Here is a 13,992-nt window from a genome sequence, read left to right as displayed (position 1 = left end):
AGAGCGGCACGGTGGCGCAGCGGTAGAGTTGCTGCCTCACAGCTCCAGAGACCCCGGTTCGATTCTAACTATGGGTGCTGTCTGTACGGAGTTTGTACGTTCTCCTCGTGACCTGCATGGGTTTTCTCCAGGATTTCCGGTTTCCTACCACACTCCAAAGAAGTACAGGTTTGTAGGTTCATTGTCTTGGTATAATTGTAAATTGTCCCTAGTGCTAAGATACTGTTTGTGTACCGGGATCGCTGGTTGGTGCAGATCCGGTGGGCCAAAGAGCCTGTTTCCGCGCTGTATCTCTAAACTAAACTAAAACTAACCATCACCCTCTGCTTCCTTCAATGAAGCCAATTCTCTGTGCAGTCAGCTAGCTTTCCCTGACGTGTGGTTGTGTACTTGGTAGGTATACTTCAAACGAGATGGTGAGCTGGTTGAAGTTCATCACGTGTCTCAGACTTCGCCCGACGAGAATGAAAAGAAAGGTCGAATCCCTCAGAGTCTGATCAGCCGGGACATGGATGACACCAAGCTACAGAAGTCACTGTCCTTGCTGGACTTTGAAGGCAGGGGCAGAATGTTGACGGAGAGGCCGTCTCCGAGTATCACCGACAGCACGGTTGCAGCCACGACCGCCGCGGAGAGAATTCCAGAGACCGTCATCAGCCGCGAGTTCCCGAGGTGGATTTACCCCAGCGATCCCGCATACCTCTTCCGACACACCCAGATACCCGTCAGCGATGGCACCGTGGAGGTGCGGGCCATGATCACCTGGACATTGAACCCTGAGCTGGACAATAACGCTCTGTTCAGCTGTGAGGTGAAGCACCCGGCTCTGACCATGCCCATGCAGTCTGAGGTGATACTGGGTAAGTTGCACACATTCTTACTTCAGAAAAGTAAAGGTGGCAGGGTCATATTATAGAACCATGTTGGCAATGAGGAATTACACCCAATTGTCTTGTGGACCAGCGTTAAGGACCTGTGCCACTTACGTGATTTTTTTCGGCGACTTGCTGGCACCCGTCATAGTCGCAGCAGGTGGCCGAAAATGTTCAACATGTTGAAAATCCAGCGGCGACCAGAAAAAGGTACGACTCTTTGGGCGACTACTCACGACCATACAGGCTTCATCCCGCGATCTCATATGGTCGTGAGTAGTCGCGAGAATACCAAATTCTGACTTGTTCTGCCAGTCGAGGTATTTATGCGTTTGATTGATGCTGAATCTCCTGTCAAAGATCAGAGCGCTCTCCTAACTGCATTGCAAGGAGAATGAATTGGGAGACAAATAGAAAAATGAGCCAGGGCTGAGACCACATCTTCTCATCCCAGGGGCACTGATGCTAGTTACGATTCTCCAACTGGTGCCTCAAATCCGATCAACTAAGGAGTTGGTTTTTGGGGACTTCAGAGGAAATTCCCAAAGCGAAAGTGCTGGATTCGGATGATCTTCAAACATTGAACTCCCGCCAGTGTTTTGCATTCAGGGAATTGGATGAAAATGAATGACATAAGCTGAAGAAACTATCAAAATGATCATGTCAGCAAAATCATAGAATTGTGTAGTACCAACTGGACGGCAGACATGAAATCCCGTGCTTGTATCATCCCCTTCCCTACTGACCCGCACGACTCACCGTCCATGACAAGGAACATAAATCATCATCCTCATTGTCAAATCCCATCATAGTTTCATCTCCCCTGGCCCTGCAATCTTCTCCAGCCTGTCTCTCTCTCTCTCTCTCTCCCTTCAGGGCCTCACCAGCACTTCACGTTTCCTGTCTTCTATGGAGCAAAGCTTTAAGCTGAAGATAGACACAAAAAGCTGGAGTAACTCAGCGGGTCAGATAGCATCTCTGGAGAAAAGGAAGGTCTCGACCCAAAAAACGTCACCCATTCCTCATCTCCAGAGATGCATTAGGGTTGGGGTTCTAAAATTAAAAGAACAAATGTAGAATGCTGGAGACCTGTGCTGGATAACACCATTATATTATCACCAAGTTTTCAACATATTGTGAATGTTTTCAGTCCAAGTTTGCAAGCTGGCGTTATAGAATCAGTAAGAATTACATGTGCATCAGGACGTCATAACTTTTACAGCCAACTGCAAAAACTGACTTCAGAGCTAGAAACAATGATGAAAGATATGCATTATTATTATGAAAACCAAGAAGAAGATTTAAATGATAAATATCTGCGCTCTCTAAAGGGCTTACTGTAACTGTGCAGCCATCTTTTACCTTCCTGTTCATCGCGGGTGTGAATTTCAGACAGTGCTCCCCCGCTTTCCCTGGCCCCCGCCTTTGCGCTGTGTGTGTGTGTGTGTGTGTGTGTGTGTGTGTGTGTGTGTGTGTGTGTGTGTGTGTGTGTGTGTGTGTGTGTGTGCGTGTGTGCAGACGGTCGATCCGGCTCGCGGTTTCATCGCTGACGGTTGATCCAGCTCGAGGTTTTTCAGGCGAGTGCCCTCGAGCTTGAAGGTCGAAGACAGTCGCTGAAAAGTCGCGTTAGTGGGACATTGCCCTTATCTTTGGTTTAAACCAGCGTTGCAATTCCTTCCTACACAGGGCGTTAAGCTACCATGACGTGCCACCTCATTGCTCAGAACTCATACCTCATCAGTTTTGCAATCACTTTGCCTAATCCTCCCACAGTTGCGCACAGCCTGTTTCTCTTCTGTCAAAGATGGCAAGGCATTTCCCCACATTAAAGGTACTACACATCTGCGTGTTATTCTTGTTGAAGCAGCATGATTTAATCAGCGGAAGAACAGTCGCAAGAACCTTGGCTCCTAAGGCCACAATAACAGTCTCTCTGACAGCCCATTCATCCAGTCTGAACACACTTACAACAGAATCATTTGTATGTATTTGACCACAAATAAGACTGTGGGTTTTATGTACAAAGTAAAACAGGGATGATGGAACAGTTTACAATCTGCTGAAGGCCGCATAATTCAGGACATGCCTGTATTATCTGAGCATTGTTTACAAATCCGACGTTTGAAACATTTTCCTAACCTGAGCATCTGAAACTTTAATTTGTTGAGAAGCTAGAACAATGTAGCTAGATATGATCCATGGCAGGGAATGCACTCAACAAGCTAAATGGTTAAATGTTGTGCTGGGAATTTCATTCCTTGCCCCAGGCAGATCAATGCAAGAAATGTAAGTGTCTGAAGAAGGGTTTCGGCCCGAAACGTCGCCTATTTCCTTCGCTCCATAGATGCTGCTGCACCCGCTGAGTTTCTCCAGCATTTTTGTCTACCGAGGAACTACAAATCCTGGTTTACAAAAAGAAACAAGCCCGCTTGTCTTTGGAGTGTGGGAGGAAACCGGAGCACCCGGAGAAAACCCACGCAGTCACAGGGAAAACGTACAAACTCCGTACAGACAGCACCCGTAGTTAGGATCGAACCCGGGTCTCTGGCGCTGTGAGGCAGCAACTCTACCGCTGCGCCACCGTGCTGCCCTTTTGCATTTCTTCTGCATTTGACTGAAATCTTGTGAAGGAGAAAGTTGGGGCCGTATCACATCGCTAGGTTATCCTGAAGGGTTTTGGTCCAAATTAAAACATTGGGAAGTGGTCACAGTTGTTCAGGAACCAGCCTCAGTAACTTCAACGCCACAGAAAGTCACAAAAGCAGCAGATGGACAACCCAATAGTCTCCCTTTGATAGTTGTGGAGAAAACATTGACTTGGATGTCAGGAGAGCTTCCTGCACATCTTTGAAGTGTGCTGTTGCTTCTTATACATCCAAACAAATACACAGATGAAGGTTGAGATGAATAACTCATCCAGCACATCTAATGATGCAGCAGTCCAGTTAAATGCCTGCCTGGATTATGGGCTTTAAATCCATCACCTGGCTTTAATTCACACTCTTCTGAAAAGCCAAATTGCCCTTCTCAAGCCAAGCAGATCACCATCATCTTCTTTTGAAAGCTGTATTTGGGATATGGGCAAAGCTAACATTAGCTTTGGGCCTTAGAACATAGACTATGGTACACAGAACAGTAAAACACAGGGACAGGCCCTTCGGCCCACAATGTCTATGCCAAACACGATACCAAGACCAACTCTTATCTGCCTGTACATAGTCCATATCCCTCCATCCTCAAGATCCCTCTGTACATCAATGTTGTTAAAGGTCTTGCCATTAATTGTATATTTTCCACTTACATTTATTGTCATAGAGTCATAGAGAGATACAGAGTGGAAACAGGCCCTTTGGCCCAACTCGCCCACACCGGCCAACAATGTCCCTGCCATCCTTGTCCCACTTGCCTGCGCTTGGTCCATAACCCTCCAAACCTGTCCTATACATATACTTGTCCAACTGTTTCTTAAACAATGGGATAGTCCCAGCCTCAACTACCTCCTCTGGCAGCTTGTTCCATACACCCACCACCCTCTGTGTGAAAAAGTTACCCCTCAGATTCCTATTAAATCTTTTCCCCTTCACCTTGAACGTATTTCCTCTGGTCCTCGATTCCCCCACTTTGGGCAAGAGACTCTGTATATCTGGTACTTTGACCCCTCAAAGTGCAACACTTGCTGGGATTAAAGTCCATTTCTCCGCACATTTCTGTAGCTGATCTCTCTCCCGCTGGTAAATTTTCACAACCTTCCTCACAGTCCGTGACCCGAGTTACCTTAGTGTCATCTGCAAACTTACTAACCAATCAGTCTATGTCTATGTCCAGGCCATTTCTCTACATCACGAGCAGCGGCGGTCCCAGCACCTGCAAACTCCACCGGTAACAGAACTCCAGCCTGAGTATTGTCCCTCCACCACAACCCTCTGTCTTCCATCAGGAAGCCAGTACTGAATCTATACGGCCAAGTTACTGGTCATCCTGTGCATCTTAATCTTCTGGATCAGCGTACCATGGGGTATGTTAACAAATTCCTTACTAACATCCACGTCAACAACATCCACCACCCTACCCTCATCAATCATCTTTGCCACCTCCTCAGAAAACTCGATCAAGTTAGTAAGACATGATCTGCCTTGTATAAAGCCATGCTGACTGGCTCTAAGTAACCCGTTCTCTTCCAAATGGGAGTAAATCCTATCCTGAAGAATCCTCTCCAATAGCTGTCCTTCCACTGGTGTGAGGTTCGCGTGCCTGCACCTCACTGGATTCTCTTTACTTCCCTTCTGAAATAAAGGAACTACATTTGCAATGTTCCAGTCCTCAGGGTCGTTGCCCGTGTCTAGAGAAGATGCAAGGATCTTTGTCAAGGCTGCCACTCTCTTGCCTCTCCCTCAATAACCTGGGATAGATCCCATCAGGTCCTGGGGATTTCTCCAGTTTAATGCCCTTCAAAAGCCCCAGCATCTCCTCCTGCTTAATCTCATACCGCCCTTACATGTTAATATTCTCCACACTGATCTCACTGTCTTCCATGTCCTTCCCCTTGGTGAAAGCAGAGGCAAAGTACTTGTTTAGAGCCTTCAATCTCTGCAGTGCGTGCGATGAAGGTTCCTCCACATTGTGGGTGAGTAGTGAGCTCCCTGATGATGACCTGTACACGTCTGTGTTGAGGTGGTGTATGATGGTGAAGTCAGATTGGGTCATGACCCGCTGCTTTAGTTGGTGGAAGTAGTCGTACTTTAGGAGATGCTGACAAAAATGTCTCAGCAAAATTAGAGTGCATCTTAGAGCATGGATACACTACTTCAAGGGTTGGTCCCATAAGTGGTTTGATCAAAGTAATCTATTCCATTTCTGCCTCAGGTTCCCGTTGCCTGTGTATATATGTTACGCGGTAATTACCAAAATATTATAAACGAGGGGCTATCTCGGCTGTCATAACGATAATGAAAGCCTTCTATTAATTCCAAGGAGACTACTTTTTTGATGGGGAAAGTAGCCCTTAGCCATGAATGCTAGAATATCTCATCCTCCATTACAATCTCTACAACTCCTCAACGAAACCATCCATGAATCCTTTGGGCTGTTTTGCTCTGATTAGAGAACAGGAAATAGAGCGAGAACGGAAGAGATAAAAAATAAGGAGAAGAAGCAAGAAAAGCAAAAGTGAAACAGAAGCCTTCCAGTTTAGTGTAGTTGATTGTCACGTGTACCGAGGTACAGTGAAAAGCTTTTGTTTTGGGGTCACAAGCAGGCAGTTTAACCATTTAAAGTGCTCCAAGTTAATACAGACAATCAGATCCTAGATTTTAAACTGTTTTAAGATTAAAATCGAGAGTCAAAGCAAGCGGGGACTTCCTTTATATAAATAAATCAGAATCCAGAGTCATTATCGGACCCAACTACCACTTTAACTAATAGTTTCCTATTTCTTTCTGACCTTTTAATACGGAAAGTGTTCAAGTCCTGAATTTTAATGCCTAACAAATTATTCCCTAAGTTTCAAACCATTAATACCCCTGGAAATCTAGAAACTCCCCTCATACCTGTCATTCCAACGCTTTATCGAACATCGACACCAAACTGGTGAATCTTTCCTCGTAACTCAGGGTTGGGATGGGAATTAGTAAGTGGACTCCTCAGGATGTTCCAAGAGTCGTCTTCTTCTTACCGAGGCAACACGCTCTTTCCTTGACCTCAAGAGTCAAGTGTTTTATTGTCATGTGTCCCAGTTAGAACAATTCTTACTGCAGCAGCACAACAGAATCTGTGAATAGAATAATCGAGAAAAACAGCTCAGCGTGAGTATATACACACATATATGCACCCACACACACACACACACACCCACACACACACACACACACACACACACACACACACACACACACACACACACACACACACACACACACACACACACACACACACATATATATAACCACACATATATACACACACACACACACACACACACACACACACACACACACACACACACACACACACACACACACATATATATAACCACACATATATATACACACACACACACACACACACACACACACACACACACACATATATATATAACCACACATACACACACACACACACACACACACACACACACACACACACACAGACAGATATATCCACACACACACACATATAGACACACACGCACACACACATATATATAACCACACATATATATACACACACACACACACACATATATACGCACACACATATATATATATACACACACACACACACATATATATACACACACATATATATATATATTATATACACACACACACATATACACACACACACACACATATCTACACACACACACGTGCACATAAAATACAAACAACAATAATTGTGCAATAATAACAATAATAGTCTATGTAGTTCAGAGCTTAATGGAGGTCGTAGTGTTTAATAGCCTGATGGCTGTTCCTGAACCTGGACGTTACAATTGTTACAGTAATTGTGCATTTACTGACAAGGTGGAGACTGAAACAAGCTCTGTGCAGCACATGGGACTGGAACACACCAGAGACCCAAGCTCTCGACTCTGGTGAGAGTTCTGTCAGAAGTCCCTGATATATATTCCAATCATGGTGCTGTATACATTCACCACTGTCTTAGCACCGGCACTCTGCTTGTCAACAGAAATTTGCATCTTCTGATATCATTCTTGACTGAATGCTTCCACTTTAATTTTTCCATCACATTATTTAATGATTTAATGGGCAATGCGTTTAAACTATGGAGGGTTTTGGACCTGCGTAATTATCGGCTGCCTAAACAAGAGACTACAAATGATCTTGGTGTAATTAGCATTCTGCAAGGCAGGCATGCAGCCACTGTCAGAGCTGCACTATGTCAGCCTGTCCAGGCTGCTGGTTGTCGTATTGGCTCTCATTTGATATTTTCTTGTCAGTGGATCATCAAACCCTTTCAAAGTCATATTGCTGAATTATAATTAAATAACCATTCATGGTGAAAATACAGGCAAGTGAGGCAGGAAATACACAGAAGAAAATAATATTCTTTCCAACGTCTCTCCGCCCCACACAATCACACTCTTTCTGTCAATTCCACCCTTATTCCTGTGTCACGGGCATGCTTTGTAATCTCATTCTGTCAACTCTCCATCCCACACTCTCCATTTCTGTTTTCACACGATTCTCTCTCCATCTCTCTCAGTGCTCCTTTATCCTTTGTGCCTGAGTATATTTCTCAGCCTGACACAACATTGTATTTCCACGCATTCCCTCGTCCGCATGGTGTTCTGCCTTAATCATTGTCTATCACAGAGGGTAGTCGAGGCAAGTTCATTGGCTATATTTAAGAGGGAGTTAGATGTGGCCATTGTGGCTAAGGAGATCAGAGGGTATGGAGAGAAGGCAGGTACAGGATACTGAGTTGGATGATCAGCCATGATCATATTGAATGGCGGTGCAGGCTCGAAGGGCCGAATGGCCTACTCCTGCACCTAATTTCTATGTTTCTATGTCCTCATTTTATCACTCATTATCGTTCTACCCGTGTGTTTCTTAGTTTGATTAGTTGTACTCTTCACATCTTGCTTTATCTATCTTTCAATCTGTGTTTCTTTTCATTTTTACCTGTATTTCCATCGTCTCTCTCCACCTCGCACTGTATCTTTTTTTAATGTATTCATTATTTGAGGGCTTGGTGTCTTTACCATAAGATTATAAGATCATAAGTGATAGGAGATGAATTAGGCCATTCGGCCCACAGTCTACTCTGCCATTCAATCATGGCTGATCTATCTCTCCCTCCAAACCTCATTTGTCAAGACCAGCATTTATTAACCAATTAAGAGTAGGGGGTAGCATCTTTGCAAGAAACAGTGTGGGAGGAAGTGTCGTCCACATACTGTAACTGTGAGAGCCAGTGGGGTTGCAGTCAAAGGTTTGTAGTCAATAGTCTGTCCCAATAGTCCAACAGTCCTGCGATGAGGACAGGGAGATCAAGAAAGGGAAGAGAGAAGTGTCAGAGATAGTCCAGGTGAATTTGATGGCAGGATGGAAGTTAATGAAATCAACTAGTTGTGTACAGGTGCAGGAGGCAGCTCCGATGCAGTCATCAATGTAGTGGAGTTAGAGTTTGGAGATGGTGGTAGCGACATATTCATCTTCTTTCCTGAGCCATGGAACCAGCTGAGATAGGGAGTTCAGCCTCAGACACCAGCCACTGAAAACCACTCTATCTGAAATCAGCTTTAAAAAAAACCCACAGTCCTAAGATTTGTTTATGAGGATGTTGCCAGGACATGCGGGCTTGAGCTATAGGGAGAGTTTGAGCAGGCTGGGACTCTTTGGAGCGCAGGAGGATGGGGGATGATCTTGAGAGGAATGCACAGAATCTCTTACCCAGAGTAGAGGAATCAAGAACCAGAGGACATAGGTTAAAGATGAGGGGTGAAAGATTTAATAGGAACCTGAGGGATAACTTTTTCACACAAAGGGTGGTGGGTGTATGGAACGAGCTAGTTGGGCAGGTACTATCGCAACATTCAAGAAATATTTAGACAGTACATGGATAGAACCAGTTCAGAGTGAAGACAGGCACAAAATGCTGGAGTAAATCAGCAGGATAGAAAGCATCTCTGGACGGAAGGAACGGGTGACTTCAGTCTGAAGAAGGGTCTTGACCCGAAAAGTTTCCCGTTCCTTCTCTCCAGATGCTTTCTATCCCGCTGAGTTACTCCAGCATTTTGTGTCTATCTTCAGTTTAAACCAGCATCTGCAGTTACTTCCTACACAAGGAGATAAACAAGTTTGATTACACAAGACCCAAGGAACTGCAGATGCTGGAGTCTTGTGGCGAGCACAGTTAGTCCAGCATTGTGTGCTCTAAGTTAGTCGAGGTAGTAGCAAGGAAAGTAGAGGAAGTCCATTGCTAGTACAATAGGAGGGTCTTTGGTAAAATACTGTGGGGTGCTCTTGTTTCTCAACATCTCAGTTCTAAAGAAAGATTCCAGAACTGAAGCATTAACCTCTTCTCTTTCCACAAATTGGCTCAGTTTTTCCAGCATTTTTTGCTTTTATTTCAGATTTCCAGCATCTGCAGATTATTTTTAATTTTGGATATAATTTAAGGCCTTGGTCGATAATCTATTCTCATAATCTGGAATGAATGAGCTAAAGAGCATCAAGTACTTGTAATTTTGGTGGATTTTGAACTGCATATAAGCATGAACATCTTGAAGTGAAGCAGAGAGTTTGATTGCTCGACTGAACATATAGCATGGAAACAGGTGCTTCAGCCCACCGAGTGAGTCCATGACTCAAAACATCACCTATTCCTTTTCTCCAGTCTGACCTGCTGAGTTACTCCAGCCATTTGTGTCTATCTTCTGACCATCAATCAATTGTTCACACTAGTTCTGTGTTATCCCACTCTCTACACACTGGGGGCAATTTACAGAGGGACAATTAATCTATAAACCCACAATTCTTTGGGAAGCGGGAGGTAGCTGGAGCACCCGGAGGAAATCCCCGTGGTTACAGGGAGAACGTGCAAACTCCATGCAGACAGCACCTGAGGTCAGAATCGAACCCTGGTTTCTAGCGCTGTGAGGCAGCATCTCTCCCAGCTGTGCCACTCGGCTTCTGCAGGTATCTGGGGCATTATTCCTTCCTCAGTCATTGCAGCAAAAAACTCCTCTTTTTCGGGACTCTGCTGCCAGAAAACTGCTGTGCTTGTCTGCCTCATAATGAATGTGCCTCAAATTATCTGTGAAGCACTCCCGGATGTCCCAAGGATACAAGATACATCTCGATGTTCTTCCATCATGTTTTAGAAATTACTATGCCCAAAGAGCAAATGGATGAGAAGCAACATTCATCGCACGCAAAAAATAATTCATTATGCACAGCGCCTTAGGACATTTTGATAAGATGTTAAGCCAACATATAAATGCAAGAACTTTTCTTTCTGAAATTTGTCATGTATTGTACATTTTTCATTAGTTTTAGCAGTAAGGAACCAAATTCTTGAGACGACAGAATTTTCTGCAGGCTGTCTCAATGGCCATCCTAAGAAGTAAACTGTGTGATGGGTTTGGAAATCAAGGAGTACTCAACACTTTAATGGTGACACCATTGAATACATTTACTATATGAAATCTTCTCTGAGTTTGTTTCACTTCCCCCACTGAAATCGCGAATGCATACATTTCCACAGGGCCGAGGCAACTTGAAATACTTCACATCAGGCTCTGTCAGTGGTCACTTCAATCATAGGAGTTTAATCAAGTCCAGTCAACCTTCTACAAATCACAACGTGTTGGAGGAACTCAGCAGGTCAGGCAGCGTCTGTGGAGGGAATGAGCAAGGAATGTTTTGAATGGGATCCTTCTTCGGACTGATATGTGATGGGGAGAGAAAGTTGGAAAAGAGAGGCGGGCACAGCGTAAAGTTGATTGGCAGATAGGTGGAGGAGGTGACAAAGCCGATAAGTGAAAAGGAGACAAAAGGATGTCAGATAAGGGACGACAGATGGCACAATGGGCTAAGTGTTCGGCTGGCGACCGGAAGGTAGCCGGTTCGAATCCCGCTTGGAGTGCATACTGTCGTTGTGTCCTTGGGCAAGACACTTCACCCACCTTTGCCTGTGTGTGAATGTGTGTGAGTGATTGGTGGTGGTCGGAGGGGCCGTAGGCGCAGATTGGCAGCCACGCTTCCGTCAGTCTGCCCCAGGGCAGCTGTGGCTACAGAAGTAGCTCACCACCACCGAGTGTGACTGAGGAATGTATGAATAATGCGATGTAAAGCGCCTTGAGTATTAGAAAGGCGCTATATAAATCCCATTCATTATTATTATTATTATTAGATAAGGAGAGAAGAGGAGGAGTATTAGTTGAAATGAGAGAATTCAACGTCCATACCATTGGATTATAAACTACCCGAGTGGAATATGAGGTGTTGTTCCTCCAATTTCATGTGGCCTCACGCTAGCAATGGAGGAGGCCCAGGAGGAGGCCCAGGCTGGGATGGGATTGTGAAGGGGTAGCAACCGGGAGACTCAGCAGCCTTGGCAGACAAAGCACGTGTTTAGTGCTTTCTCCGTGGATTGTAACCTTGTCGTGATGGAGAAGCTTGTGTGGTCCTGAGATCCTGAGAGCGATGCCGTCTGGTAGGGTCGCCCATGGCGGAAAGGTCGAGGAGGAGGGCTCTGTCAAAGAGCGATCCAACCAATGGTGGAACAGGCAGAGGACAATGGCTGACTTTAGTGGAGCGTCACAACGGCTGGGAAGGCGGATGAAGGCTGCAGCAGAAAAGGGTCTCCGGTCGTATTGGACTCCATGCCACTGGATCCTGACCCAGATCTGTCAAGGACCGTGGGGTGGCTGTCTGTGCACCAGTCTCCACACGTTAAACAAAGTCACGCACAGGCGTCCTCCATGAGAGGACAGTCATACTTGTTTCGAGTGACCACCGATGATGATTCAGTGAAACTATCGCCCAACCTACTCTTGGTCTCGCTGATGTAAAGGAGGCCAAAGCAAGAGAACCAAAGAGTCTGAAGAAGGGTTTTGGCCCAAAATGTTGCCTATCTCCTTCGCTCCATAGATGCTACTGCACCCGCTGAGTTTCTCCAGCATTTTTGTGTACCTTCAAGAGCACCAAATGCAGGCGGTGAGTAGTGCAGTGAACCTTGCTCTCACCTCGGTGGCTGCTGGGCCCATGTATCCAAGTGGAGAGAGCAGGTGTGGGGACAGGTGGTATGTCTCCTGCATTTGCAGGGGAAAGTACCTGAGGAGGTGGTGAGTTGGGTGGGAAGAGATGAGCAAACCAAGGAGTTGTAGACGATGTCTACAGAAAGGTGGGATGGGAAGATGCGACTGGTGGGGAGGATTATGTCGAAGGTGGCAGAAATGTAGGAGAATGCTGCATTCATTGGCTGTGGGGTGAAAGGTGAGGATCAGGAGAACTCTATCCTTGTTCAGTCAGGATATGGGACTCGTTTACCTTCTGTGAAGCAAGTGAGTGAGTGGCCTCTGTCAAAATAGCGTCATTATCTACAGTATTATTCAGCTACTGTCAACTGACCTCAGTCAGGTGAACGACAGCAAACAGAGACAACAGCAGCGCCGCAGCTTGGCGCCAACCCAGGGCATGCGCCCTTTTTAGGGCGGGCACCTACGGATGTCGAACCGGATGTCATCACCCTGCTGCAGGATTCCGCTGCCTCAAACACAAGAAGAAGAGAAGCTACTGTTTTATGCTGGTGCCAACTACCTGACCTTAACAGGACAATGATGCAGAGTATAACTATGGAAACCAGGAGGTTATTGTATGGAAATGTACACGGCAGGGATATGTTTCCCTTTACTCTGTGATGCAGACATGGAGTCTTTGATCCAGCGATACTTTACAGTCACATGGAGCAAAGGAAATAGGCAACGTTTCGGGCCGAAACCCAAAGGAAATAGGCAACGTTTCGGGCCGAAACCGAAAGGAAATAGGCAACGTTTCGGGCCGAAACCGAAAGGAAATAGGCAACGTTTCGGGTCGAAACCCAAAGGGTTTCGGCCCGAAACGTTGCCTATTTCCTTCACTCCATAGATGCTGCTGCACCCGCTGAGTTTCTCCAGCATTTTTGTGTACCTTCGATTTTCCAGCATCTGCAGTTCCTTCTTAAATACTTTACAGTCACATGTACCTAGGCACAACAGAATTCTTTGTTCTTGCATACAATACACAAAGTACACAAACAGTCGCCACCTTTCTGGAGCCGACTACATTATAAAGGTGCTCGTTAGAGTCACGTGTAGGAAGAAACTGCAGACGCTGGTTTAAACCGAAGATAGACACAAAAAGCTGGAGTAACTCAGCGGGACAGGCAGCATCTCTGGAGAGAAGGAATGGGTGACGTTTTGGGTCGAGACCCTTCTTCAGTCAGTTCCTTCTCTCCAGAGATGCTGCCTGACCCCCTGATTTACCCCAGTTTTTGTGTCTATCTTATTAGAGTCATGTTGGTCCCTCTTCCCCCTGTGTCCTCGACGCCCCCACCCCACGGGTCATCCCGCGGCCTGTCCTCGGCCCGACCACCTCTCCGCGGCATGTCA

At 45.7% G+C, this 13,992-nt stretch overlaps 1 protein-coding gene across 1 annotated transcript in view; it reads left to right on the top strand.

Moving 5' to 3' along the window:
* Positions 1-13,992, top strand: part of igsf21 (immunoglobin superfamily member 21) — a 224,258-nt gene that overhangs the window by 164,009 nt on the left and 46,257 nt on the right. The window contains exon 6 of the mRNA XM_033048444.1: positions 398-860. Within this exon, the coding sequence (XP_032904335.1) occupies positions 398-860 (463 nt within the window). The remainder of the gene's footprint in view (positions 1-397; positions 861-13,992) is intronic.

This window comes from Amblyraja radiata, chromosome 31 (genome assembly GCF_010909765.2).
Source record: "Amblyraja radiata isolate CabotCenter1 chromosome 31, sAmbRad1.1.pri, whole genome shotgun sequence".
Classification (NCBI taxonomy): domain Eukaryota; kingdom Metazoa; phylum Chordata; class Chondrichthyes; order Rajiformes; family Rajidae; genus Amblyraja; species Amblyraja radiata.
The sequence above is the reverse complement of the archived record's forward strand: the minus strand, read 5'-3'. Positions and strand labels throughout refer to the sequence as shown.